Here is a 24,321-nt window from a genome sequence, read left to right on the forward strand (position 1 = left end):
TAAAAAATTTTGGGGCCGATTTAGAATAAAGATCATAATTTTGGGATGAAATTGAAATATTAAAAAAATTTAGGGCTGATTTAAAAGGATAGTTATAATTTAGGAATGCAATTAAAATATTTAAAAATATAACGACCAATTTAAAATGATGATCATAATTTGAGGATATGTGATGTAATTAACTTATAATGAAATGACATAAGGAATTATTTCAAACTAAACAATGAAGGTCATTTTGATTATTTTTTCTAAAAATATTCTTTCCTGTAAAAATTTTAAATATCTAAATAAACACACATAATTAAATATTTTTTTTTTTAAGATTCACCTCTGATATCTATTTAAGGAATGAGAAAGTAAACCCTAAGAAAGGAGTTGCAGGTGCTGTTATTTTATATATACATATATAATATACTCCGACTGCTAGAAGTTTTTCTTTTGGTTCTGTCTCATCAGAAATATGGAAGAACTGTTGAAGGATTTTGAAGTGCAGCCGAAAAACTCGTCGGAGGAGGCATTACGGCGGTGGAGAAAGCTCGTTACAATTGTTAGGAACCCTCGCCGGAGATTTCGTATGATCGCGAATCTCGAAAAACGATCCGAAGCTGAGCAGCAGAAGATCAAAATAAAGGTTTGCGTCTAATTATCCCCTTAATACTTTTTTTTATGAAAATTTCATTATTATCATTCTTCTTCTCTCAAATTTTCCGAAGAACTAGAAAATGCACAGTATTTTTTTTTTCATTTTTAATCAACTTTGGAATCAAAGAAAATGAAAGTCATCCCATTGGAATTTGGATAGAATTATATTCTCCCCGTCTTCTTTTTTTCTTTTGGTTAAAATATGTTCCGAGGAACCAGAGGAAATTTTCATTTAATTTTTGTGTTAAGCGATACTGTGTGTATTAAACAGTTGGTACAAATTAGGGAATCTCATTTCATTTCTGAATTTATGCCGCATAAGGCCAATTAATTAATGTTAAACTTGAAAATTTTCGATCTGGTGAATCCATAGGTCTTTTAATTAGGGAACATTTGGCTGTATTTATCTGCGCTTACCAATGATTTATTGCCACGTTTGGGGCATCTGGTGGTCGAACATGGGCTCACACTAAGGTGGTGTCGTGGCAATGTGTGATTCAGTCAAATGCATTTTAAAGTCACGCCTTTAAACCAATTAAATATCAGGAAAATTATGCTCCTTCCATTGCTTTTTACGGTGGAAAATCCACCATTGTAGTGCCTGTACCTTTCAACTTTCTTTTGGGCGGTGATCCGCTGCTTGAAGTTGAATATTTTATCAACTTTTCAAAAGATAATTATTATAAAACAGATATTTGTTTAAAAATTCATAAAAGTTGAATCATTTGTTTTGATTTTTAATGTTGTTTGATTGTTACTTAAAAGATTTGTAAAAATTCATAAACTTTTCTTTATTTATAGTCTATCATCTATGTTAGTTTGATTTATGATAGAATGCCAAATATTGGAATTCCTTTGACATGAATTTATTAATTTTTTTCATATATTTAATTTGAAGAGGTATTCATACGTAAGAACTGGGAAAAAATTATGAGTTAGATCATCATCATGTCATGGCTTTTAAAGTATTATTAATAGAATTTTTAGAAGTCGAACGAAACGGATCTGCTGACCGTTACTCTAATAAATTTTGTTGGTTTTTAAACTTTTAAACATGTTAATGGAACTTTCAGTTCATCTTTCTTAGAGATATAGCTAGGTCTTTATTTGAAATGTTTCTTTTATGCTATGCCAGAATTTATCAGCCTTTTTCTGACTTTTGCTAACGATAAAAGATTGCAAATGAAACTTCTTTGAAGTTCCCTAATACGTTTCATGGTTAAGTAAGATCAAAAGATTTCAGAGATTTATTAAATGTTAACATTTTAAAATTAATTTGAAATTTTTGACATTTATGATTGTTTTGTCTGAATAAATAATTATTTTAGAAAATTTAGGCTATCAAAATTTCCTTTCTAAAATTCCTTATAAGAAATTCATTTTTAAGATTTCAAAAACCTTGATAAAAATGAATCTCCTCAAAATTCTCCATCCAAACACACTCTTATGGAACGTAATAAGTACAGTTCATGCTAGAAGAAGCTATGGAAAACCCTTTATGTCAAGGATAAGGATGGCTTTACTTGTCCCATTTGCTCTGCAAGAATCATGCCCCACCCATAATGTTTATCCGACTTCTGAAACTAATAACGTGCTTCATTTATTGCCTTCTGAGCTTTGAACTGTTGTAGCCGTTGACTTGTCTTCTAGCTTCAGCTAGCTGTAGTAGAAAACTATGATAAAACCTCCAAATGTGATATCATATATTTGCAAAAATTGTATGTTTTTCAAGCTTGGGATTAAGAACCTGATAAAGGAATGTCATGTCAACTGATGTTAGATTTCTTTGAAGTATGTGCTCAATTCTGATAAAAGGAATATATAATGAAAATGTTATGAATGCGTCAAATCAACTGAAGGGTTGTGTTAATAGCTTTTCTTGCGTTGAGGGAGCACTTTTGAATTCTGATTGTCCTATGGTTTCATGTTAAATGGAGGTATAGTCCCAATAAAATGCCCATACTAGTTTCTTTTGAATAGGTTCTACAATACTTTTTATCATCAACTGAAGTGAAAAAAAGAAAAAAGAAAAAATGACTTGTTACAAAGACATGATGGAAATTGGAAAAGGCATGGATATGGTTGATGAAATGAATCTTGGTAAACATACATTATTCAAGTAAGACAAATTTCCCCTTGAGCATCTAATTCATTTGCTTTTAGATTGCTATATATGTATGCTATAATCATTCATGAATATGGATGCATTGGAAACAATATATCCATGATGAGATTTGTTCTTTTCCGAATAATTAATTTCTAATGAGATATTGGAACATAATATTGTTGTGCATATCAAAGATCAGTTCCCAGTCAAGATCATAAATTCCAATGATAGTCTGAAAATGTTCTTTGGGAATGTGACAGGGAACATTTTAAGATTTCTGTATGAACATGATTGGGAACACTTTAAGATTTCTATTGCAGTGAATATACTATTATTTTTCTGATGAATGCAAATGTCTTTAAAATTCTGAAACAACACCAAGTATTACAGTTGCAATGAATAGATTATTTTTGTTCTAAACTTCTTTGATCTTATAATACTTTTCACTTGTTCATTGTATTTTCATGCAAACCAGGAGAAAATTCGAGTTGCTCTTCTTGTTCAGAAAGCGGCTATAAAGTTTACTGATGGTATGATATGCCGTTGTGATCTTAAAAAAGCTTATATGATTGCCCTTTATATGTTATCTGTGCCCTCTTGTATAAATCATCTTATCCTTCGATCATGTTCAGCTGCTGGTCCACATGATTACAAGCTTACCGACGAGGTTAGAGAAGCAAACTTTGGAATTGAACCAGATGAACTTGCTTCTATTGTTCATGGCCATGATTTTAAGCGCTTAAAGTTGCATGGGGGAGTTGAAGGGATTGCTGAGAAAGTCACAGTCTCCCTTGATGAAGGTGTCCGTTCGGAAAATGTATCTACTAGGCAAAAGATTTATGGCTTCAACCGGTACACTGAGAAGCCTCCAAGAAATTTCTGGATGTTTGTGTGGGATGCACTCCAAGACTTGACCTTGATTATCCTTATGGTTTGCGCTGTGATATCATTAGGTGTTGGACTTGCTACAGAGGGGTGGCCAAAGGGAGTGTATGATGGAGCGGGAATTCTACTTAGTATAATCTTGGTAGTATTAGTTACTGCTATTAGTGACTACAGGCAATCTTTGCAATTCAGAGACCTTGATAGGGAGAAAAAAAAGATTTCTGTTCAAGTTACAAGAAACAGACGTAGGCAACAAGTTTCTATTTATGACCTGGTTGTCGGTGATGTTATTCATTTAGGTATTGGCGACCAAGTTCCAGCGGATGGGCTGTTCATTTCAGGATACAGCTTGCAGATAGATGAGTCAAGTTTGTCAGGGGAGACTGACCCGGTGGACATATATGAAGAACATCCTTTTCTTCTTTCAGGAACCAAAGTTAGAGATGGGTCAGCAAAGATGCTGGTTACTGCTGTTGGTATGAGAACTGAATGGGGGAAGTTGATGGAAACTTTGAATGAGGGGGGAGAAGATGAGACCCCACTTCAGGTGAAATTGAATGGCGTTGCTACAATTATTGGTAAAATCGGATTGACTTTTGCTGTGCTCACTTTTTTGGTTTTAACAGTAAGGTTTCTCATTGAGAAAGCCGTAAAAAATGATTTCACAAAATGGTCTTCGACTGATGCATTGACGCTTCTAGACTATTTTGCTATTGCTGTAACTATAATAGTTGTTGCTGTTCCAGAAGGATTACCATTGGCAGTGACACTCAGCCTGGCTTTTGCAATGAAGCAATTAATGGATGAAAGGGCACTGGTCAGGCATCTCTCCGCATGTGAGACAATGGGTTCTGCTAGTTGCATCTGTACTGACAAGACAGGGACACTGACCTCAAACCATATGGTGGTTAATAGGATATGGATATGTGAGAAAATTAAAAACATTGGTAGTAATGAGCACAAGAACCTCGACGAGCTGGAGATATCTGAAAGTGTTTTAAGCATCCTTCTGCGTGCTTTATTCCTAAATAGTAGTGCTGAAGTAGTGAAGGGTGAAAATGGAAAGAACTCCATTTTGGGAACCCCAACAGAAACAGCACTGTTGGAATTTGGGCTTCTTTTGAGTGGTGATCATGATGCATACCGAAGACAGATTAAGATTCTCAAGGTTGAGCCTTTCAATTCAGACAAGAAGAAGATGTCTGTCTTGGTGGCTTTGCCTGACGGCAGAATTCAAGCTTTTTGTAAAGGTGCGCCTGAAATAGTAATGCGAATGTGTGAAAAGGTTGTTGATTGCAATGGGGAACTAGTGCATTTATCTGAAGAACGAGCGAGAAATATAACAGAGGCCATAAATGGCTTTGCTTCCGATGCTCTAAGGACTCTGTGCTTGGCTGTTAAAGATGCAGATGAAACTTTTAATGAGAATAGCATACCTGATAGTGGCTATACCTTGATAGCGGTTTTTGGGATCAAGGATCCTGTGCGTCCTGGAGTCAAGGAAGCAGTTCAAACCTGTCTATCTGCTGGAATTACTGTTCGTATGGTCACTGGTGATAATATTAATACAGCAAAAGCAATAGCAAAAGAATGTGGCATTCTAACAGCAGAAGGGAATGCCATAGAAGGACCAGAATTTAGTAGCAAGTCTCTTGATGAGATGAGGGACATTATACCAAATATTCAGGTTCTCATGACCATAAAAAACTTTTAATCACTATTTATGCTTCATGAGGTGTACATTTTCTTGAATACTGTTCTGATTGCAGGTAATGGCACGCTCAAAGCCTTCTGATAAGCTCAAGTTCGTAACCCATTTGAGAAATATGTTTGGCGAAGTTGTAGCAGTGACTGGTGATGGGACCAACGATGCTCCAGCTTTGTGCCAGTCAGATATTGGACTTGCAATGGGGATAGCTGGAACGGAGGTTTGTGTGCATGGATAGTTTATTTAATAATGATGATTCTAACAAGCTTGGGCTTTGATAACATCTTTTCATGCTACTTACCATCCTATGTGATGTTAGTTTATTGTTTATTCTCTGTTTCCATTGGATGTCATCTCTCTCCAGGGACTTCTTTGTATTCCATTTTTGTAATCATTTTTATCCCTTATAATCTCTTATTTTGTTTTGAATTCCATGTTTACTACCCTATTACTTATATTTGCTGACCTTCCTGAATTAGTTATTCCAGGTAGTTTTTTTTGCCTTTTTAAACAAGGTTTCTCAATACCTTGGTTCCAACTTCAATTTTTTAAAGATTACGTCTGCGGATATTTTAAGCTTTAGATTTTTCTCTGTTTCTCTTTCTAACTAGATGCTTTTCCTATTCTTTGGAAGAATAACGTATATAATTTTGTAAATGATTCTCAATCAAAAGAAATTTTTGGATCTGTTGCTGGTTTGTTGCTTCCATTTTCTTGGTATCATTGAACTTAATTCTCTCAGTTTCTACTATATTTTAAGCATTTTTTGGCGGATAAGCATACTTGTTTCTTTATCGAGCATGTTCCCATCATTTTATTTCTCTCCCTAACATTCTTATACAAGGTATGCAATCCTTTTTTGATGAAAGACCTGTGTAATTTCATAAATGGTATTTTTCTTTCTGTAGAGATATTTGTATAATTGCAGCTTCTGATGAGTTTTATTGGATTGATTTAAAGTTTTTTTCTTTTATTTCTTTGTGCTTGATATCCGTAAGTTTTATAAGGTTGAACTATACGGGTTTATAACTGTCAGCAGTCACTATCATTCATGCAAGTAAATCAAGTTTTTTCCTGAATTGCTGAAAATATTTAGGAATAGCAGCATGGTAACATTTAGTTCATGAGGTATTTAGAATGAACTAAGATGTATGTTTGACACTCTTGACTATTCTCTCTCGTTCTTGGATGTTAAGATTTCTGTTACCAGGTTATGAGATATTTTTATTCTGGCCGACCTTGTTCTATATCAAACTTTTTAACATTCTTATCATTCTACTCCAACTTTCATGTCGTTAATACCTTGATTTTACAGGTTGCAAAAGAAAATGCTGATGTCATCATAATGGACGATAATTTTGCTACTATTGTAAATGTAGCCAAATGGGGACGTGCAGTATATATTAACATCCAAAAGTTTGTGCAGTTCCAGTTAACAGTTAACGTTGTAGCTCTCGTAATAAATTTTGTCTCCGCATGCGTCTCAGGTTTGTTGTTCTTTGAAGTTGGCATTCAGACATTTCATATTTGTAATAATAAGACATTATCATTAGCTGACTTGTGCAAGACTTTCAGGATCTGCCCCTCTCACAGCTGTACAATTGCTATGGGTTAATATGATAATGGACACTCTTGGGGCGTTGGCATTGGCTATAGAGCCTCCAAATGATGCATTAATGAAAAGGCCGCCTGTCCCGAGGGGTGCAAGTTTTATCACCAAACCGATGTGGAGAAATATCATTGGTCAAAGTATATATCAACTAATTGTACTTGGTGTTCTCAATTTCGACGGGAAGCAGCTTTTTGGGGCTTACTGGTTCAGATGCTACCATTGTTCTGAATACTGTGATATTCAATTCATTTGTGTTTTGCCAGGTATGATTTCTCAGATTTAGGCAACTGTTGCATTGCTTTTTATGTATGTTTTAGGATGGATTATTCTCCAGCATGACATAGTCTCACGTTAAGTGTCATTTGATCAGACCATCCTCAAAAGGTTTCAAGATAGAAGTGTGTTAACTTTTTCAGTGCTTTAACTCAATTTTCATTAGGTCAGTAACAAAATGTCATAGTGAAACTGGTTGTGGTCAGGCAGGAGCCTTGGGCCCCTCTTGGCTCCTTGGTTCTTAACAACTATCTTACACAGAAAACTTTTTTTGGTCCCTAAAAACTATTGTAATCCGATCTTGTTTAAGAAGTAAAACAGCTTTTACCACATGTTTGGTTTGGATGTTTGCAGGTGTTCAATGAAATGAATAGCCGTGACATAGAGAAGATAAATATATTCCGGGGGATGTTTAGCAGCTGGATATTCATGGGGGTGATAGTTGTGACCGTAGCATTCCAAGTGGTGATAGTCGAGTACCTCGGAGCATTTGCCAGCACTGTGCCTCTGAGCTGGCAACTATGGGTATTTTGCATCTTAGTTGGGTCAGTTAGCTTGATTGTTGGTGTCATTCTCAAGTGCATCCCTGTCGGAAGCTCAGATGTTAAGCCGAAACACCATGATGGCTATGATCCACTTCCCACTGGTCCAGAGATTGCATGACCCTCACCCCCAACCCCAAAAAAAGTAGACTTACGTTTCATTTCTGAGGCTTTTTATTTTTTGAAAGGAATTGGGGTCTTGTTAAAAACCCTTCCTAACTAAATCTAGACCGAAACCCAAAAATTTTGAACAGCTTAGGGAGGAGATTAACTAAGTTCATATAAAATATCACCTTCGTGTTTAAAATTTTAAAATTTAATGTTTTAAAGTCTTTGTTCACACCGCTAATCACTAATTTTTTTCCTTCTGATTTGGTGGGGTTTACTGATAAAAAGAAAAATGAGAAATCCCATATTCTCTCTCAGCCTAAACATTTGTTTCTGCCTGAGCCTAGCTTTTCTACTTGCTTAACAGTGAACACAATGGATGCAGCTAAAACTGGGAAGGGCTCCCCAAATGAATAAGAGTAAGAATATAGCATCTAATACAAGGCAAGATATGCATCTCTCTCCATACTACTATTACTAAGAATCTGCCCTTCGAATCTCACTATGCTCTTAAGGCAAACTCAACTCTTGCAGGTCGACTAAAGAAAATATCGGTAAAATGCGATGGATCATTTATCTAAACCTATGCTTTGCTTCTCCATAAGAAACAACATCGAGGACAGTTATAGTGTAACCACCGATGCCCATAATCGTGGCGGGATTTCTGGACAGGAGGATCGATATTACAACCGCCACAGCACCTTTTGCATTGCCTAACACCTGATCACAAATATCATTCCGATGGAAGATGAGAAAATGCAAGAACAATGTGAAAACACAATTGCTCCTATTATTGTAGGAGAAATGCAGAAGAGGAATGTCCACTTAATGACCAGCTTTTGATTTAGCTTTCAGCTATGTGCATATTGTGAGGAACTGCTTATGATTGTTTTTCTACCGTGCGTCCACCTGCCGCTTGGGATTCCTTTCCTGGTCACTAGAGATTTTAAAGGGCTAAGTACGCTATTCTTTGTGTCCCGACCCTCACACTCCTTCATTAGCTAAGGCATGAATTTGGACTCTGAGATCCCTTAATATATCCACCTATGCAACAAAAGGCTTTATTGAAAGCAAAGCATGCATGCGTTTCATGGCCAGGCACCTACTAATCAATGCTTTCAACAAGACTACAAACTGATACTTGTCGATAAACTCGTATAACCTACACGCTTTAGACAACATTTCAGGCAAGTATAAATGATGGTGAAATAGTCATTTTTGTAAAGTGATGGAAGTCAACCATCAGTGAAGTTTGTTCATACAGACAAGCTCATGCATTATAGCTATATAGGGTTCTTCTTTGTGCAATTGATAGGAAGCAGTTACTAGCATCACTTTAATCGGATTTTTTATGAGCTTATCCAATTTAATAAGAATGGCTTGGGACATAGTTTAGTACTGAAGGTCAATATTTAATACCATGATCCATACAATAGACATTAAAGAATAAACTAGAGGAAGGAAGAAGATATCAAACCTGTAGTGTTAAAGCACTTGTATGTTTTGTCACCAAGAAGTTCAACAAGTTAGCCGCATATGCCATTGTTGAGAAGGGGTCGGGAGAATTTAGGGAAAGATAATCCCTTCGTTTTCCTAGTAGGTCTTGTTATTTTCATCATGCCAAAATTATCCATCATCACTCGGAATATTAGGGGCCTGCGAAGAAAGGAAAAACAACGTGCAATTCAGAGTTTGTTATCTAAAAAGAATCCGTCCTTTCTCTTTTTACAAGATATCAAGGTTGGCGTTTTATCAAAATATGTCTTGAGAAGAATTGGGGGAAATAATCTTCAGGGTTATGTGTTTTCTCCAGCTGAAGGATCGACAGGAGGATTACTGAGCTGTTGGGATGAAAGTATTTTCGAAGTTAAAGAACATTTTGTAAATAGAAGGTACATTGCCATTTTTGGGCAATTTCGAGAGAATCAATTTAATTGTGGTTTCATCAATGTGTATGGGCCGGCTACAGAGGATGAGAAAGGATATTTTTTTTGAAGAGATGGTGCAATCGACAATCCTGGATCACAAAAGAAAAAAGAAAAGAGTAGAAATCCTAAGCATCTTGAGAAGCACTAAAGCAGCCATAAAAGATTGGCTAGGAAATAGAAATCTGCATCTGGCAGATTCAATCTCTGTTGTTGAAAATAAATTACATGATCTGGAAAAAGAATTTCAGCAGAATCCTGAATCGTCTGATATAGTCACCTCATTGGCTAAATTGAGGAAGGAATTATAGAGGCTGTATTAATTGATGAACAAATTTGGCACCAAAAATCTAGATCAAAATGGGTGAGAGAAGGTGATCGAAATTCTAGATTTTTCTATATATGTGCATCTAACAGAAGGAGAATGAATTTTATGGTAGCCCTGAGGGTTAAGGGTAATCTTATTAAAAAAACCTTCACTCATCAAGGCAAGTGTTCGAGATCACTTTTTCGAAATCTACAATTCTAGATCAACTTTAGAAGTAGTAGATATGGAGCTGAATTTCGTCAAACTAACCGTTGAACAAAGCCTCATGTTGGAAAAGAAATTCTCGGAGGAAGAAATATGGGAAGCTATTAATTCTTGTGATAGCAACAAAGCTCCTGGGCCAGACGGTTTGAACATGAGTTTTTTTTTAAAAGTTCTGGTCATATGAAATTCTTTAAGAATTTCTCCTCCGAAAAAGCTTGGGAGCATGGAATCAACCATACTTTCATTACTCTCATTTCAAAGAGATCTAATCCAGAAAGTTTAGATGACTACAGACCCATCAGTTTGGTAGGAGAAATATACAATATTCTCTCGAAGGTTCTCTCAAGAAGGCTAAGGATATGTATTAGCGGCATAATCAGTCCTTCCCAATTCACTTTCATTCCAGGTCGTCAAATTCTGGACTGCTCTTTCATTGCCAACGAAGGGATAGATTTGGAGGAAAAATGGTCTTAAGGGAGCCATGTTCAAGGTGTATTTTAGGAAGGCTTATGACACAGTGAATTGATCAATTTTGTTTAAAGTTATAGAGAAAATGGGCTTCGGTGAGAGATGGCGCAATTAGATGTATAAGTGTGTTTCATCGGCTTTTGTCTCGACTTTGGTAAATGGTGTCCTTACTGAGGAATTTCCAATGGCTAAGGGACTTAGACAGCGCTATTCTCTCCCTCCATTGCTTTTTAATTTGATTGGGAACTTATCAATTTATTGTTGTCGAAGGCAGTCTCTACTGGGCTCTTTTGTGGTTTCAATATTGGCAGGAATGAGGAATTTTTTAAACTTTCACATCTGGAATTTGCAAATGATCTTATAGTTTTCTGCAATGCTTCAAAGACTCGGATTAGAAATGTGAAAAGAGTTTTACGTGTTTTCGAAATTATGTTTGGTCTTCAGTTGAACTTCTCCAAAAGTAAACTATTCGATATTAATACAAGCGAAGAATAGGTGAAAGATTGGGCGTCTTCTATCAGATGTGCAATTGGCACCTTTCCTTCTGATTACCTCAATCTCTTGCTTAGAGCGAAGAGAAATTCTACAATTTTGTAGGAACCTGTCATTCAGAAATTTCACAGTAAACTTGTTGGTTAGACGGCAACATCTCTTTCTATAGTTGGGAAATTGGTTTTTCTAAAAGTTGTTTTATGTTCTCTCCCAACCTATTTCTTATCAATTTTTAAGATCCCCTCAAGTGTGAATAGGAAGCTAAATTCCATAATGGCAAACTTTTTATGGGGGAGAGGTTTTGAAAGGGATAAAATTCATTGGGTAAATTCGATGACAATATATAAATCTCAAGACAATGAAGGTTTAGGAGTTATGGATCTCAATCTAATGAATAGAGCCCTTTTAGAGAAATGTTATTGGAAGTTTGCAAACGAAAAGGACTATGAGTGGAGGAAGCTAATTTACAATAAATATAACCTAGATAAAAAAATCGTTGGTGTTCAACAATCGAGTACCAACAAATGCTTCCTGGATTTGGAGATCTGTGGCGAATAATCACTTTAAAAATTATTCCTTTGGCTCCAATTTTTGCAACTTTTTTCAAATCAAGGTGGGGAATGGTGATGATATTCGTTTTTGGCATGACATTTGGGTTATGGAAGTCCCCCTCAAAGAAATTTTCCCTAGGCTTTTTGCCCTCTGTACTAATCAAATGGAAGACTACTTAAGTTTGATGAATATGGAGTTAGAAGTTGCAATTGACATGTTGAGATAAGAAGGAAGAGTGATTGAGAGTTAGATCAGTGGATTGAATTGTTGGCAGCAATCACCAATATTAGTATTCTGGAAAATTTGAGAGATGGCCTAATTTGGAGAGGAAATGAGGATGGAGTTTACTCAGTTAGATCTTGTATAAACTCTTGTTCCGTCGAGATGAGTCCAAATCAGTTTTGGAAAAGTTATATTTGGAAGGGTTTGGTGCCTCTAAGAGTGGAGACTTTCATGTGGCAAGTGGTTCATCAAAAATTGGCTGTAAGTGCTGAACTAATAAGGAGAGGTGTTCAAGGGATAATGGATCCATTGTGTCCTTTATGCAAATAGGAAATAGAAATTGTTTCGCACTTATTTTTTTCCTGCATTGTTACGTAAAGACTATGGACTAGATTTATGCATTTTTGGAGAATTTCAGCGGTTATACATGAAAATGCGCTTTGTTTTCTTTCAGCTAGGGAGAAACTAGTACCTCATTCAACCATTTGGAGATTTATTCCTGGTGTAGTTCTGTGGACGATTTAAAAATGTAGGAATGCCATTGTTTTTGAAAAGGGGATGTTTGATCCTGTTTAGTTGTTTTTCACAGTAAGGTTCAGATTAGCAGCTTGGTTCCTAGCAAAATTCTCTAATGTTCCTATATCAATGGATTCCCTCATTGGCAACCCCTCTGTTGAAGACCTATGCTCTGTCCCAAGATGTCAGCATACAAATCGGATATCCTGGTCCCGCCTCCCATGGGATTTTTAAAATTGGATATAGATGCTGCAGTCAAATGTGATTGGAAGGCAAGTGGTATAGGTGAGATTCTAAGAGATAGCTTCAGCACAGTGCTTGGAACTTTTTTAGAACCTGTTGGTCCGGGTCCTCCACTTTTAATGGAACTAAACACCATTAAATTAGGCCTAATCCTTTTTGAATCATCTAGCTGGTATTCTAAGGGTAGGTTGATTATTGAGAGTGATAGTACAAAGTGTGGAGTGGGTTAAGATCAGGATCATGGAGGGCATTCTCCGTTGGGTAGCTAGGCCAGCAAATATAGAAGCAGACACTTTAACTAAGGTAGGAATAGGTTAAGATAGGGTGTTTTTGGTTGGGTTTTGGTTTTATCTTGTCTCTTGTTTCATGCTTCCTGAACTGTGTTATTAATATTGTTGTACTGATCTGCTTTGTACTTTTTCTTTTTTATTAATAAAATTAGAGGCACTCTTTTTCTCATTCCGTTGTTTAGTGGAATACCCTATGATGTTCTAGTAATTATGAAAGGGGTTTTTAACGAGGCCTCCGCTTCTTATTAAAAAAATTGAGAAGCTGCAGCCACATGTATCTATGTTGTCTTCCAAGTGATAAGGTGACTTCTAACACATTGGGCTCCATCATAAGTACTGCAGGCACTAGAACTAGAACTGCAATCGGGGACATATAGAGTAGCAAATTCATCGAGTTCAACTTTTCTCTGTAACAATGAACCAACAGCAAAAGCAGGTCTGTTAAGAGGGAAAGCCAAATGGAAATGCTTATAGGATAAAAGAGAAAGATATGATGTGGCCGCCGGGAGATGAGGGAACAGAAACATTAGATATCCTTGACACACTTCGAGATGAAAGCAAAAGCCTTCTGCACTTGTGTATGAACACTGGTCGTTTAAGCTGGTCTACTTTCATTTCATTTTCTGGTAAATATCAATGGAACAGATGTGATCATCAACAAGCAAAGACATTCACGCAGAAAATAAACAAAAGGCAAAACCAATACCATATGCTTCGACTTCGATGGGAGCATATATACATTGAACACATAAAGAAATCTGCCTTCTGCAAATTATGAAGGCCCTTCAGAAGAAAGCAGAATGCCCTGAAGAACAGATTTGAAGGCCCTTGCAGAAGTTGCACTTATGCACATAATGAATCCAAACCAGTGAAAACCTGGTTCACCCTGCCACAAAATTCATTAACCGAATAAGCTTTTAACAAACAAAGGTACTGTAGAACTGCTGAAAGTTACTTAGAGCTCTGTCTCCTTCCATGTTAGCAAATCAGGAACTCAATGACCGGGTTTTCAAGAAAATTTCCTTTGCAGCATGAACGGATGACAAGTAGCAAAGAGCACGCTAGACATTTTTTTTTTGAAGTACCTCGTCTTAAAAACTTAACGACTGCACTTTTATGGGAAAATTACATTATTTATTACTCAACTATTTTTTCACTCTTATTTTTGGCACTAAAGTTTAAAACTTTTCAATTTAACTACAAAACTTTCAAATTGCTCATATTGTAATCGTTCTAATTTATTTTATTAATAATTTTTATGACATGATATTATTATTATTTTATTAATATATAGTTAAAAAAATAAATTTGAAAGTTAGACTGATTAATTAGGAGTAATAAGTTAAGTAATTAAATTAAAAAATTGAAACTTTAGTGACTAAAATAGAAGTGAGAAGATAGTTGAGTGATGAATGATGCAATTTATCCATAAAAAGGTGCCACGTGTAGGGGTGAGCGTTCAATCTAGTCGAGTCAAAAAATTCGAGTTATTCCAGTTGACGAGTCCTATTTTACAACTTGGAGTTGACTTGAATTTTTTTGAGTCGAGTCGATTTTTCGAGTTTCTGTTTAAATTTAATTGTGAATATTTATAATATTATTTGGTTCCAATTTAAGTGAGTTTCTATAACCATATATACAATACAAATATGTTTCTACATATATTTTTTTCATATGTGATATACATATATCATACAAAATCCAATGACTCGACTCAAACTTGAAAATAAATCCACTAATTACTAAAAATCTTGAGTTATTCGAGTTGCATTTTACAACTCGATTTGAACTTGAAGTTTTTTCGAGCCGAGTTTATGAAATTGTAACTCAAAGTCAATTCGAGTCGAGTTTTTTCGAGTCGAATAAATCAATTTTTTGAGTCGAGCCAAGTTTTGCTCACCCCTAGCCACGTGCAAATAACCCGTTAAGTTTTTAACAACGAGGTACTAAAACAAAACAAAAACTAAACATTAAGCATGATTTTTTTTAAAAATTAAAAGTTTAGATACTAAAATAAATCAAAACTGATAGTTTAAGTACTAAACACGTAACTTACCTTAAATTTCATCATATTCAAACCAAGATGTGTTTTCATGTTAAATGGTTTGGCTCAAATTTTCTTATAGAAGTAGTGGGTGTATTTAACTACAAAAGAGAACGATTGCATATCTATTATTTTTAGAATTTTTTTTGATAAAGTGTAAATCTAAATCCAAATTCTAATCCTAGAGAGGAGAAAGGAAGGAATTCTCTTAATGGCAGATTACAAAAATAAATAGCTCGATCAACCGATCAAATGTGTTTGATTATTTTGAGAAATTGTTAAATTTAATTTTATGTGTCAAGTAAATTGAAAAAAATACATAGTTCTTTTAAAAATAAAATATTAAAACTTTAGACCCTTACTTTTGCCACTATTTCCATGTGCAGCCCCTAATGACCAACACTAACGAGTGTACTTAGAATTTACTTTTGTATGACTCTTGGAAAGTGCTTTTGGTTCACTCCTTGACATTTCTCAAAAACATTTTTCAATCACAGCAATGCTAAACTAACCCTAATTCATTCCATTTCTTAATCAGTCTGAAATCATCTTCAACTAAGGCTAAAGATTTTGAAAGAAAAAAAATCTTGAAAAAGTTTCTCCAAGATGTAATGATGCACCAAATGATTATACAAAGTCGCAAGGAAAATGTTTACGAATGCCGGGTCGACGAGAAACGTTTGAAAACAATGCATATCGTTCTTTAGTGATAAAGCATAAGACTTTGTTTCAGCTAGAATGACAATCTTCAAGGACCAAACTCATAATCTCATGGCCTCCAACTTTGAAGATGTCTGTTCTGTTGCCTCTGAAACATGACCTGCTGACACTGAATGGATGTATTAGCAATGTGTGGCACGCCACGACTCAAAATGTTCGAACGCTAAAGACATGAAGAAAAAGGGAATATACATGATTCATTAGCAGTATTATTGATGGCTCAGGCACACTCTAGGCTTTAGAACCATATTGCCTGAAGCACAAGGCGCAAACTTGCCTAAGACTAAGTATTTGAATCAGCTTAGATATATAATTCCGACAAAAATTCGAAAGTCATATTCTCGAAACTCTTTTCTTGGATACACAGGTTCTCGAAAGTCTAATTACTCTAGAACTATAGGTTATCTGAGTTTTGCTGTCCTAAATCCAAACTTACTCGCATATGATTTCTGGTTCCAGGAGAATAGATAACATATTAACTGAATAGTCAGCACAACAGTTATCAATGTTTACCTTTCATACACTCCAATTTCTGATCAGCCTCCTTAACTGCTCGGACAAGATGTGAAATCCGATATTTGTGTTTTTCATTTTCCATGGCCAACTGCTTAGCCTACAAGCAACAAGTCAGCATGCTATAAACCCTATTGTTTTCCACAGAATATGAGACGGTTTCGACTACCTTTTCTCGCTCTGAAAGTGCCTCAGCATTTGCAGCTTCTAACTTCGCCTGTAATTCAGTTATTAATTGGGAAGGTTCCTGTTTTGCCGCATCTATATCGCCAACATTTAGGAACCCCATTATAATCTAATTTATGTAAGCATAACCGAGTTGAAAACGGAATACATACATACATACATCAACCGTTACCTTTGTTGCCTACTAGAACGGCTTCTAGCCTGGATAATCGTTCCTTTAATACAAAAAGAAAAAATACTAGTAAGCAGAGCACAGAATGTAATATCAAAAGAATTCAAATGTTTATAAATTGATACCGAAAATAATAATTTAATCACATCCATTCATACGAGTTTCAAAGGAAACCGAGTTCAACAAGTCAGAAACTACATAAAAATCAATAGTTTGAACCGATATGTACTTTCAAGGGTTGAGAATGTACATCGCTAAACAAATAGCTAGGTTATAAATCCAGTTTGTGCACAAATGGAAAGCAATGCAGATTTATTTCAAAAGGGAATATCAATCAGGCCAAGGCAATTTCCATGACTGCTCAAATGATAACAATTAGGGTCGTAAACAAGCCAAGTCGAGCTTGAGTATTACTAAGCTCGACTCGACTCGAAAACTCGCGAGCCTAACATTTTCAAGCTCGACTCGAACTCGAAATCATAAACCGATGCTCATAAAAGCTCGAAATGAAAAAAAAATCTTAAACTTAACTCGATTAAAGGCTCAAACTCAAACTCAAACCTTAAATACATGAAAACTTCTACAACATTTTTTTAAAAAAAAACACATAAATGTTAATATTATTAATAATTTTTTAAAAAAATCTTAATATATTATATTTTCGACCTAGTCGAGTATCGTGTAGCTCGTTTTGGCTCATTACGAACTCGAGTCAAGTATTTATCGACCTTTGACCGAATCGATCTGGAGTAGCTAGTGATATGCTGGTCTCATATACGGCCCTAATAACAATGGCAGAATTAAACATCTCTAGTAACCCTACGAAAGACTCTAATTAAGGTACGTCCATGGAACGCCATTGCTGGAGAAAATGATGAAGAAATACATTCGACACTTGAAAAACGGGGTTCAAATTTCAAACCCAGAAAGAAAAACGCAGATTGAAAGAGAACCCTTTATCCAGAACTCCGCAAATACTGAGTTCTATTGGAAAAATATTAAGCTATTTCAACAAGATTACTAATCTAAGAGAATTTCTATCAGCAAAAACATAAAGCAAAACTGAAAAAAAATGTTCAACGATGAAAGAAAAACACAAGTAAAAGATTTGCAAACCTCGGCCTCGATAGCTCTCTGGTAGAAGGGCTTGAGGAGCTCTTCACTCGCCATGTTTGGTTTCGTTCAAACTTAACACTGTGATGAAAACCCTAATTTAGTGGTTCTATTCAGGGTATATTCCACGCTCGTTTCGGTTGCTTCCACGCGCATTAACAATGATGACTCGTGCGAAAGTAGAAAAAGGATAAAGTACATAAATGGTCCCTTACTATAAGGTACTTCTTTATTAAATCTCTTAACTATTAAAAGTTATAAAATAACTTTCAACTATTGGCGATTTCTTTAGCAGTTCAATACAACATTTTAGCCCATCGCATTGTGGATCGAATTTGAGATGTTACATTTTAAATACTATAGAGATATCTTCTAAAACCGAAAGTTTTTACTATCACCTAAAATCATAAAAATTTAGTTATGATAGATGTTGTGGCATCTATCACTCGTGTTCGATTTCTAAATTGAATAAGAGATTTTATACCTCCATCATCTCCCAATCGATTAACAGATTGGATATAAATGATTATAAAAAACAATGATAAATGATGAATATTATAAGTACCACCTTATTTAATTTACAAGATATGTCACACACGAAGCACTTATGGTACACCAGTTAAAACCAAAAGTAAATTCACCGTCACCAACACCATATGTATAGCGAAAGCAAAATACTTGAAAAACAATACTATTTGAAACCAGCAATGGAACGGTGCATATGGCAAAGTGTGATTGAACTTGACGTCGGACGATATGCTTGTTTAATCCGTCCTAGGCTGTTTCGATTCCGGCAATGTGCCCATCCACGAAGGAGGGAGCATTCCGGTTTGCTCGTGAACCGTCTTAAACAACGGCGGCAGCATCCGATAAACACCGGCAACCTCCTTCATTGCACTGCTACCATTACCATCAATTGCTTCTCCACCGCCGTTAGTCCAGATGCTGATCCTAGGCTGAAGGCCACGCACAGCTTCAGCGTTGATCTTAGCAATCTCTTGAAACATTCCACCGTTGATCATTAGGTAATCCCTGAGGGCAGCATAATTGCCTCCCAGTGCGTCTAAAAGTGTTCGCAGGTAAACACCCTGGGCTTGTGCAAGGGCCATCAGCCCTTCCGCTTCTTTCTGCTTGGCGTACAGTTCTACATCAGCAACCCTCTGACGACCATAAAACGTTGCATCCGCAATGGCCTTCTGCGCCGCGGCTTCTTTTTCCTTCTCATACAATATTGCCTCTGCTTGTTTTTGTTTTTGGTACAACTCCCAATTTGCTTCTTGCACCTGCGATTTCAAAGGATCAAAAACAAATGGTATATATTAGATAAGAAAAACCCTCAGTTGAAATCATTAAGTTGAAATCATTGAAGATCTCAATAGTTAAAAGGAGTATTGTTCTTTTGAGAGATTCTAAGTTCATAAAATTGCAGGTATATGCACATTATCAGTATATATATTTCAATTGTTAAAATGAGTATTGTTCTTCCTATAGGTTATGGATTTAAGTAATTGTATCTGCAGGGTGTATGTACGTTTTAATATATATATGTCTCAATAGTTAAAAAGAGTATTACTCTTCTTGAAGTTTAAGATTTAAGCAGTTGAATCTCTAGGGTGTATGCACGTAGTTATTGTCAATATATACATATGCATGCAGGGATATGCGTGTTGCGAGTATGTATGTTGTTTACCTTGGTATCGTACTCAACACTTGCTTGGCTAAGAAACTCAGCTTTGAGCTTCTCCGTCCTGGTCAAAGCGTTCATCCTCTCGACCTCCCTTTGCAACTCAGCGTCCCTCAATGCAACAGCTTTGGACGCTTCCACCTCCGCCACTTGCGCTTCCCTAGCCCAGCCGGCCTTCTTCTTCGCCAAATCTGCGTTTGCCTCGGCTAACTCGGCTTCCCTTTGGTTCTCATAAACTTTCACCTCGGTCTTCACCCTTATCTCCTCCTTCTTCCCCTCTCCCTGCCGCTGAGTGGATATAATCTTCGTGTCGGCGTCGATTTTCGCGGCGTTCTGAAGCGTTTGCCCCTCCCTTAGTTTGGACCCGATCTCCCCCTTCATCTTGGCCTCCGCCACGTCCACTTTGGCCTGATTAGCAGCTTCCATTTGGGTCTTCTGACCCAAGTAAGAAAAATACTCGTGTCCGGGCACATCCACAAGCTGCTTAACATTAGCGTTGTAAATCAACAGCCCGAACTGGTTGAGCTCAAGCTGGACTTTCTCGAAAACCTCGAGTTTGAACTCTTTGGTTCCTTTGAAAACCTCTTCCATGGTCATGGAAGCAGCAAGGACCCTGGTTTCACCTTCGATGATACCCTGTACGAGCTCTTTAACATGGTTAGAGAGCTTGTCATGAGGTGATATAAGCTTGGCGTACTTGAGGAGGCTGGCCTCATCGTCGACTCGAGGACCGATGGTGAAGACCGCCGGGAGGACGAAAGGGAGCTTCTCGGCGCTCATGGCTTGGACCTCGAAGGTGTAGTTTACCGGCGAGAGGTCGAAGACTGTGCAAGACTGACCGGGAAGTATCCATGCCTTCTTCGCAAGCTTTATGTCCGGGATGCCTATGCCTGTTATGACCAGATATTCCGATGCATTTGCTACCCTATACATGCTGCTGCTTTCTTTCTTATTTCACTCAAAGTAATACTAGTAATTAGAGAAGGGAAATTATTGGTATAATTCGGACCGGAAGAACATATATATATATATATATATATTGCAAAAAAAATAATGATTAAAATATAAACTCAAACATGTAGATATTAAAAATCCACGTTGTCGATAACATTAATGTTAAAGGTTGACCAATGAATAAGAAGTTGATTGGGAAATTTAACATGGAATTTCCCACTCTTTCCAGGAAAGTGTGGTGTATATTCACAATGAAAAGATAAATTTCATTGACATTATCATCAATTAGAATAAAAAATATATAATGCTAAAAATTTTCTTAACATTTAATGTAGTAATCATTTTCTCCTTCTTTAGAATATTTTGATTTTAACGTTTTATTTTAGGTAAAAAGACTCATTCGTGAATGAAAATATTTGGGTTAAAAAAAATAATACTCAAACGTTATTTAGTCAAATGTTAGGGACCTTTTTATCATAAAATAAAATATTTGGATCAAAATACATAATAGAGATTAAAATGACTATTTAATCAAATGTTAGTATATATTTTGACAGGATGCCTGTAGAAAGTCAATTGGTATAATAATATAAAATAATAGTTTGTTTAAATAAATTTTATTTGATTTAAATTTTATATTATTAATAAAAATTTTAATTAAATAAATATTTTTAATATTAATTTTTTAATAAATTATAATCATAAAAGATTATGAAGTTATTATATTTTTATTATTATATATATATATATATATATATATATATATATATATATATATATCATACAGCTAGCAAATATATTTTAAAATTACAGCTAGCAAATATATTTTAAAATTGGTTTGTATTATTTAATTATTTTCCTTATCATTTTTCGTGAGAAAATTTTCCAGAAATGTTTATTTATCCAGCCAGCAATTCCATCCAAATCAGCAAAACAGGCCTATTATCCGTACGATTTTTTTGGGTAAACTATGTATTTAATACCTCAACTATCACTTTTGGTCCGTTATGGCTACTCGACTATTTTCTTTTTTTAAATCATGATTAATGTTTAGATTTGGTTTCATTTTGGTCATCCGTCGTTAAAAGTTTGATAGTGATAACAATGTTTCACCATATGGTAATGTCATGCCATCATTGAAAAAAATAACACATTAGCAGTTATGTTATTTTTCTAACAATGGGTGACCAAATTAAATCAAAACGTAAAGTTAAGTATGATTTTTAAGGGGGAAAGTTAGGTGACCAAAACAGAACAAAAGTGATAGTTGAGAAACTAAATGTGTAGTTTACCCCTTTTCTCGTTGTTAATCGAAATAATACAATATTTAATTATTAAGTGTACCATTTTCTCCTAAAATATATCGTTCGCATCGAGTTGCCCCTTAAAGTATTTTTTCGTGACGTTTTGCCCTATGAAATTTCAATCGTTACCTCGTTTACTTTGGCTGTTAACTGGTCATCAAATTCTTTTAATGAAGTTAATGATTTGGGGGATACAAGATAACGATTTAAACTACATAGAACAAAATGTCTCAAAAATGATACTTTTTGGGACAACTCGATACAAATGACAAAATACATAGTTTTAGAAGATAAATTTGAGTGTATATAAAACAAGAGAAATGACAAAATTATTTCTTAAACCGTGATTGATATATATTTGACAGATTTATTTGATAGGTGTAAAAGAATAAGGGTAAAAAAAGAAATTTAAATATTATTATTTGTTGATTTTTCTAATAAGACTCGGACAATTTTAAAACTCAAAAGAGATAAATTTAATTGGATGGATAGAATATTATTTTAACTATTAACTGTTTTTGTGATGTTTGAATAAAAGGGCCAAAGAGAAGTCATCGCTAAATAAATATAAGTTATTTTCACAATAAAATACCTAAAATCTTATACCAAACCTACCTAGCAATTTTTTTAATGAAAAGTCAAAATCAATTTTCTTTTACCTCACGGTTTCGAAGCTTCGTCCTGACTAATCTGAATCGACTCACATCGTACATTTAAGTTCGGTGAGTAAGTCTCCTGATGGGGATTTTCTGCATACACAAAGACTTGAACCTAAAACTTTGCTTAAGCGATATCAAGCTTATTACCACTTGAACCAACCCCGTTGGTTAAAATCAATTCTTAGTCTCTAAAGATAATGAAAATAGGTTTTAATATATGTTTTTACATATAACAAGTTAAAATTATAGAATAGTGAAAAGAATAATCTATTAATCAAATATTAGTTTTTATAAAATTAGAATTATTTTTCATGCTACGTAGTGAATTTATATATTTTTCATGCTAAGTTTAGGATTTCAACTATCATTTTTGTTATGTTTTGATCACTTAATTATTATTTTTCCCAAATCATAATTAATATTACGTTTTAGTTTTTATTTTGGTTGCTCGTCCTTAAAAGTTTAACAGAAATGCTGATGTGATGTTTTTTTAATTTTTTCACTACTGACAGAGTATTACCTTATGGTGACACGTCAGCATCACTGTTAATTTTTTAACGGTAGATGACCAAAATGAAACTAAAACGTAAAATCGAGTATGATTTTGAAACAAAAAATAATTGGGTAACCAAAACAGAATAAAACTGATAGTTGGGGTACTAAGTGTGTACGTTTACCCATAAAATAATATCACACCTATGAATCACTACAATTTGGGTCAGAATTAGTTAACCTAAAATTAAATAACGAAAAATAATTTGACCAATATGTGCAAAAACCAGCCTTCAAGGAATAATTTTTAGTTGATAACTTATACTTTATATTCACAATCAGGAATTATTAACTGTTAATGCCTTTGATTTCCCTCAATCCAATGGTCCTAAAAATATAAAATTAAAAGAATTTACAATATAATGAATCCTAACCATACATATAATTCTAAGTTAATAGAAACCTAACTGAAAATAAAATAAAATTGTATTATAACAATTATATTTTGAATATATAAAGATCGCTTATACTATTATTTCGGAGTCAAAATGAGTGTTTTTTGCCTTGAACTCGAACCCGACCTTATCCGTCAAAAAACTCAACGGGTTCATGTCAATAACCATCCCTATTTCCAATCAGAAATCATTATTAAACAATCTAAAGGGAAGCATTTATGAGCCCAAATTGGAGTTCTTGTTGAATATATTATGGGTATGTCGTTGGTAAATGGACATTTTCTGGACCCAGGCTGGTTACATCTATGCAATATATGTCCTCCAAATGTTATAATGTAAATTAACCACCAACCTAAAACAATTCTCTCTCCCACCAAAAATGTACCTTGTCTTCCTTTCACGTCTATATATTATTATGTCTCCATGTTATGCTGCTCCATTTCGGTCCCGAAACCACCGGGACCAAACTCGTTTCCAGCTCGATGCTGAACCTGCCCGGAAGCTGATGCAGCTGTAATTGCCGGTGCTAGGTTTTCGTTAACACTCTTCTTAGGCCTCTTGGCCTCTTTGATTGCATGTCATCATCGTCTAGCTCATTTTCTACAAGGCTAAAATTCCTTTGATTAGCAGAAGTTTGTCTATCGGAAGCACTCTTCCTCTGCACAAGAATGTAAATAAAATAGAATTATTTATCAACACATATAATGTAAATAAAATTGAAAGGGGCCCTTCAAGGATCAACCAGAAATAATTGGATCATTCTTTCCAGCAGCTAATATAACATGAAACAAACCAATAGGATTACACAATACAATATGTGTGACTTGGAATATAATTTCATCTCTTGCATATTATTTTATTTTGGGATAACCCCGGAAGCTCTCTAATATCCGCTTTCATTATTTCTT

At 35.1% G+C, this 24,321-nt stretch overlaps 3 protein-coding genes across 4 annotated transcripts; 1 reads left to right on the forward strand and 2 right to left on the reverse strand.

Annotated features, from left to right (window-relative positions):
- The first annotated feature begins 430 nt into the window (after positions 1 to 430).
- Positions 431 to 8,084, forward strand: LOC120208678 (putative calcium-transporting ATPase 11, plasma membrane-type). Its single transcript, XM_039207895.1, is given in 8 exon segments — positions 431 to 631; positions 3,225 to 3,279; positions 3,382 to 5,321; positions 5,404 to 5,562; positions 6,658 to 6,829; positions 6,918 to 7,144; positions 7,146 to 7,217; positions 7,582 to 8,084. Coding segments are annotated over 8 exon segments (3,105 nt in total). The 5' UTR covers positions 431 to 460; the 3' UTR covers positions 7,891 to 8,084.
- Positions 8,085 to 15,748: 7,664 nt separating this feature from the next.
- On the reverse strand, positions 15,749 to 18,019 carry LOC120208665. Of its 2 annotated transcripts, none has more exons than XM_039207886.1 (5): positions 17,869 to 18,019; positions 16,753 to 16,795; positions 16,564 to 16,655; positions 16,395 to 16,494; positions 15,749 to 15,981 (listed from the first exon to the last, which is right to left on the reverse strand). In XM_039207886.1, the coding sequence occupies exons 1-5, from the start codon at positions 17,920 to 17,922 to the stop codon at positions 15,923 to 15,925; spliced, it is 348 nt and encodes a 115-aa protein (XP_039063817.1). In that variant the 5' UTR covers positions 17,923 to 18,019; the 3' UTR covers positions 15,749 to 15,922. The 2 variants fall into 2 exon arrangements, with proteins under 2 accessions (XP_039063817.1, XP_039063815.1); XM_039207884.1 differs by having other exon boundaries at positions 15,749 to 15,990.
- Positions 18,020 to 18,435: 416 nt separating this feature from the next.
- On the reverse strand, positions 18,436 to 20,533 carry LOC120208664 (flotillin-like protein 4). The gene is made up of 2 exons (XM_039207883.1): positions 19,556 to 20,533; positions 18,436 to 19,148 (listed from the first exon to the last, which is right to left on the reverse strand). Exons 1-2 carry the CDS (start codon positions 20,480 to 20,482, stop codon positions 18,630 to 18,632), a joined length of 1,446 nt encoding a protein of 481 aa, XP_039063814.1. The 5' UTR covers positions 20,483 to 20,533; the 3' UTR covers positions 18,436 to 18,629.
- Between the last annotated feature and the right edge of the window lie 3,788 nt (positions 20,534 to 24,321).

Source organism: Hibiscus syriacus, unplaced genomic scaffold (assembly GCF_006381635.1).
Source record: "Hibiscus syriacus cultivar Baekdansim isolate YM2019G1 unplaced genomic scaffold, ASM638163v2 tig00016850_pilon, whole genome shotgun sequence".
NCBI classification, from domain to species: Eukaryota; Viridiplantae; Streptophyta; class Magnoliopsida; order Malvales; family Malvaceae; genus Hibiscus; species Hibiscus syriacus.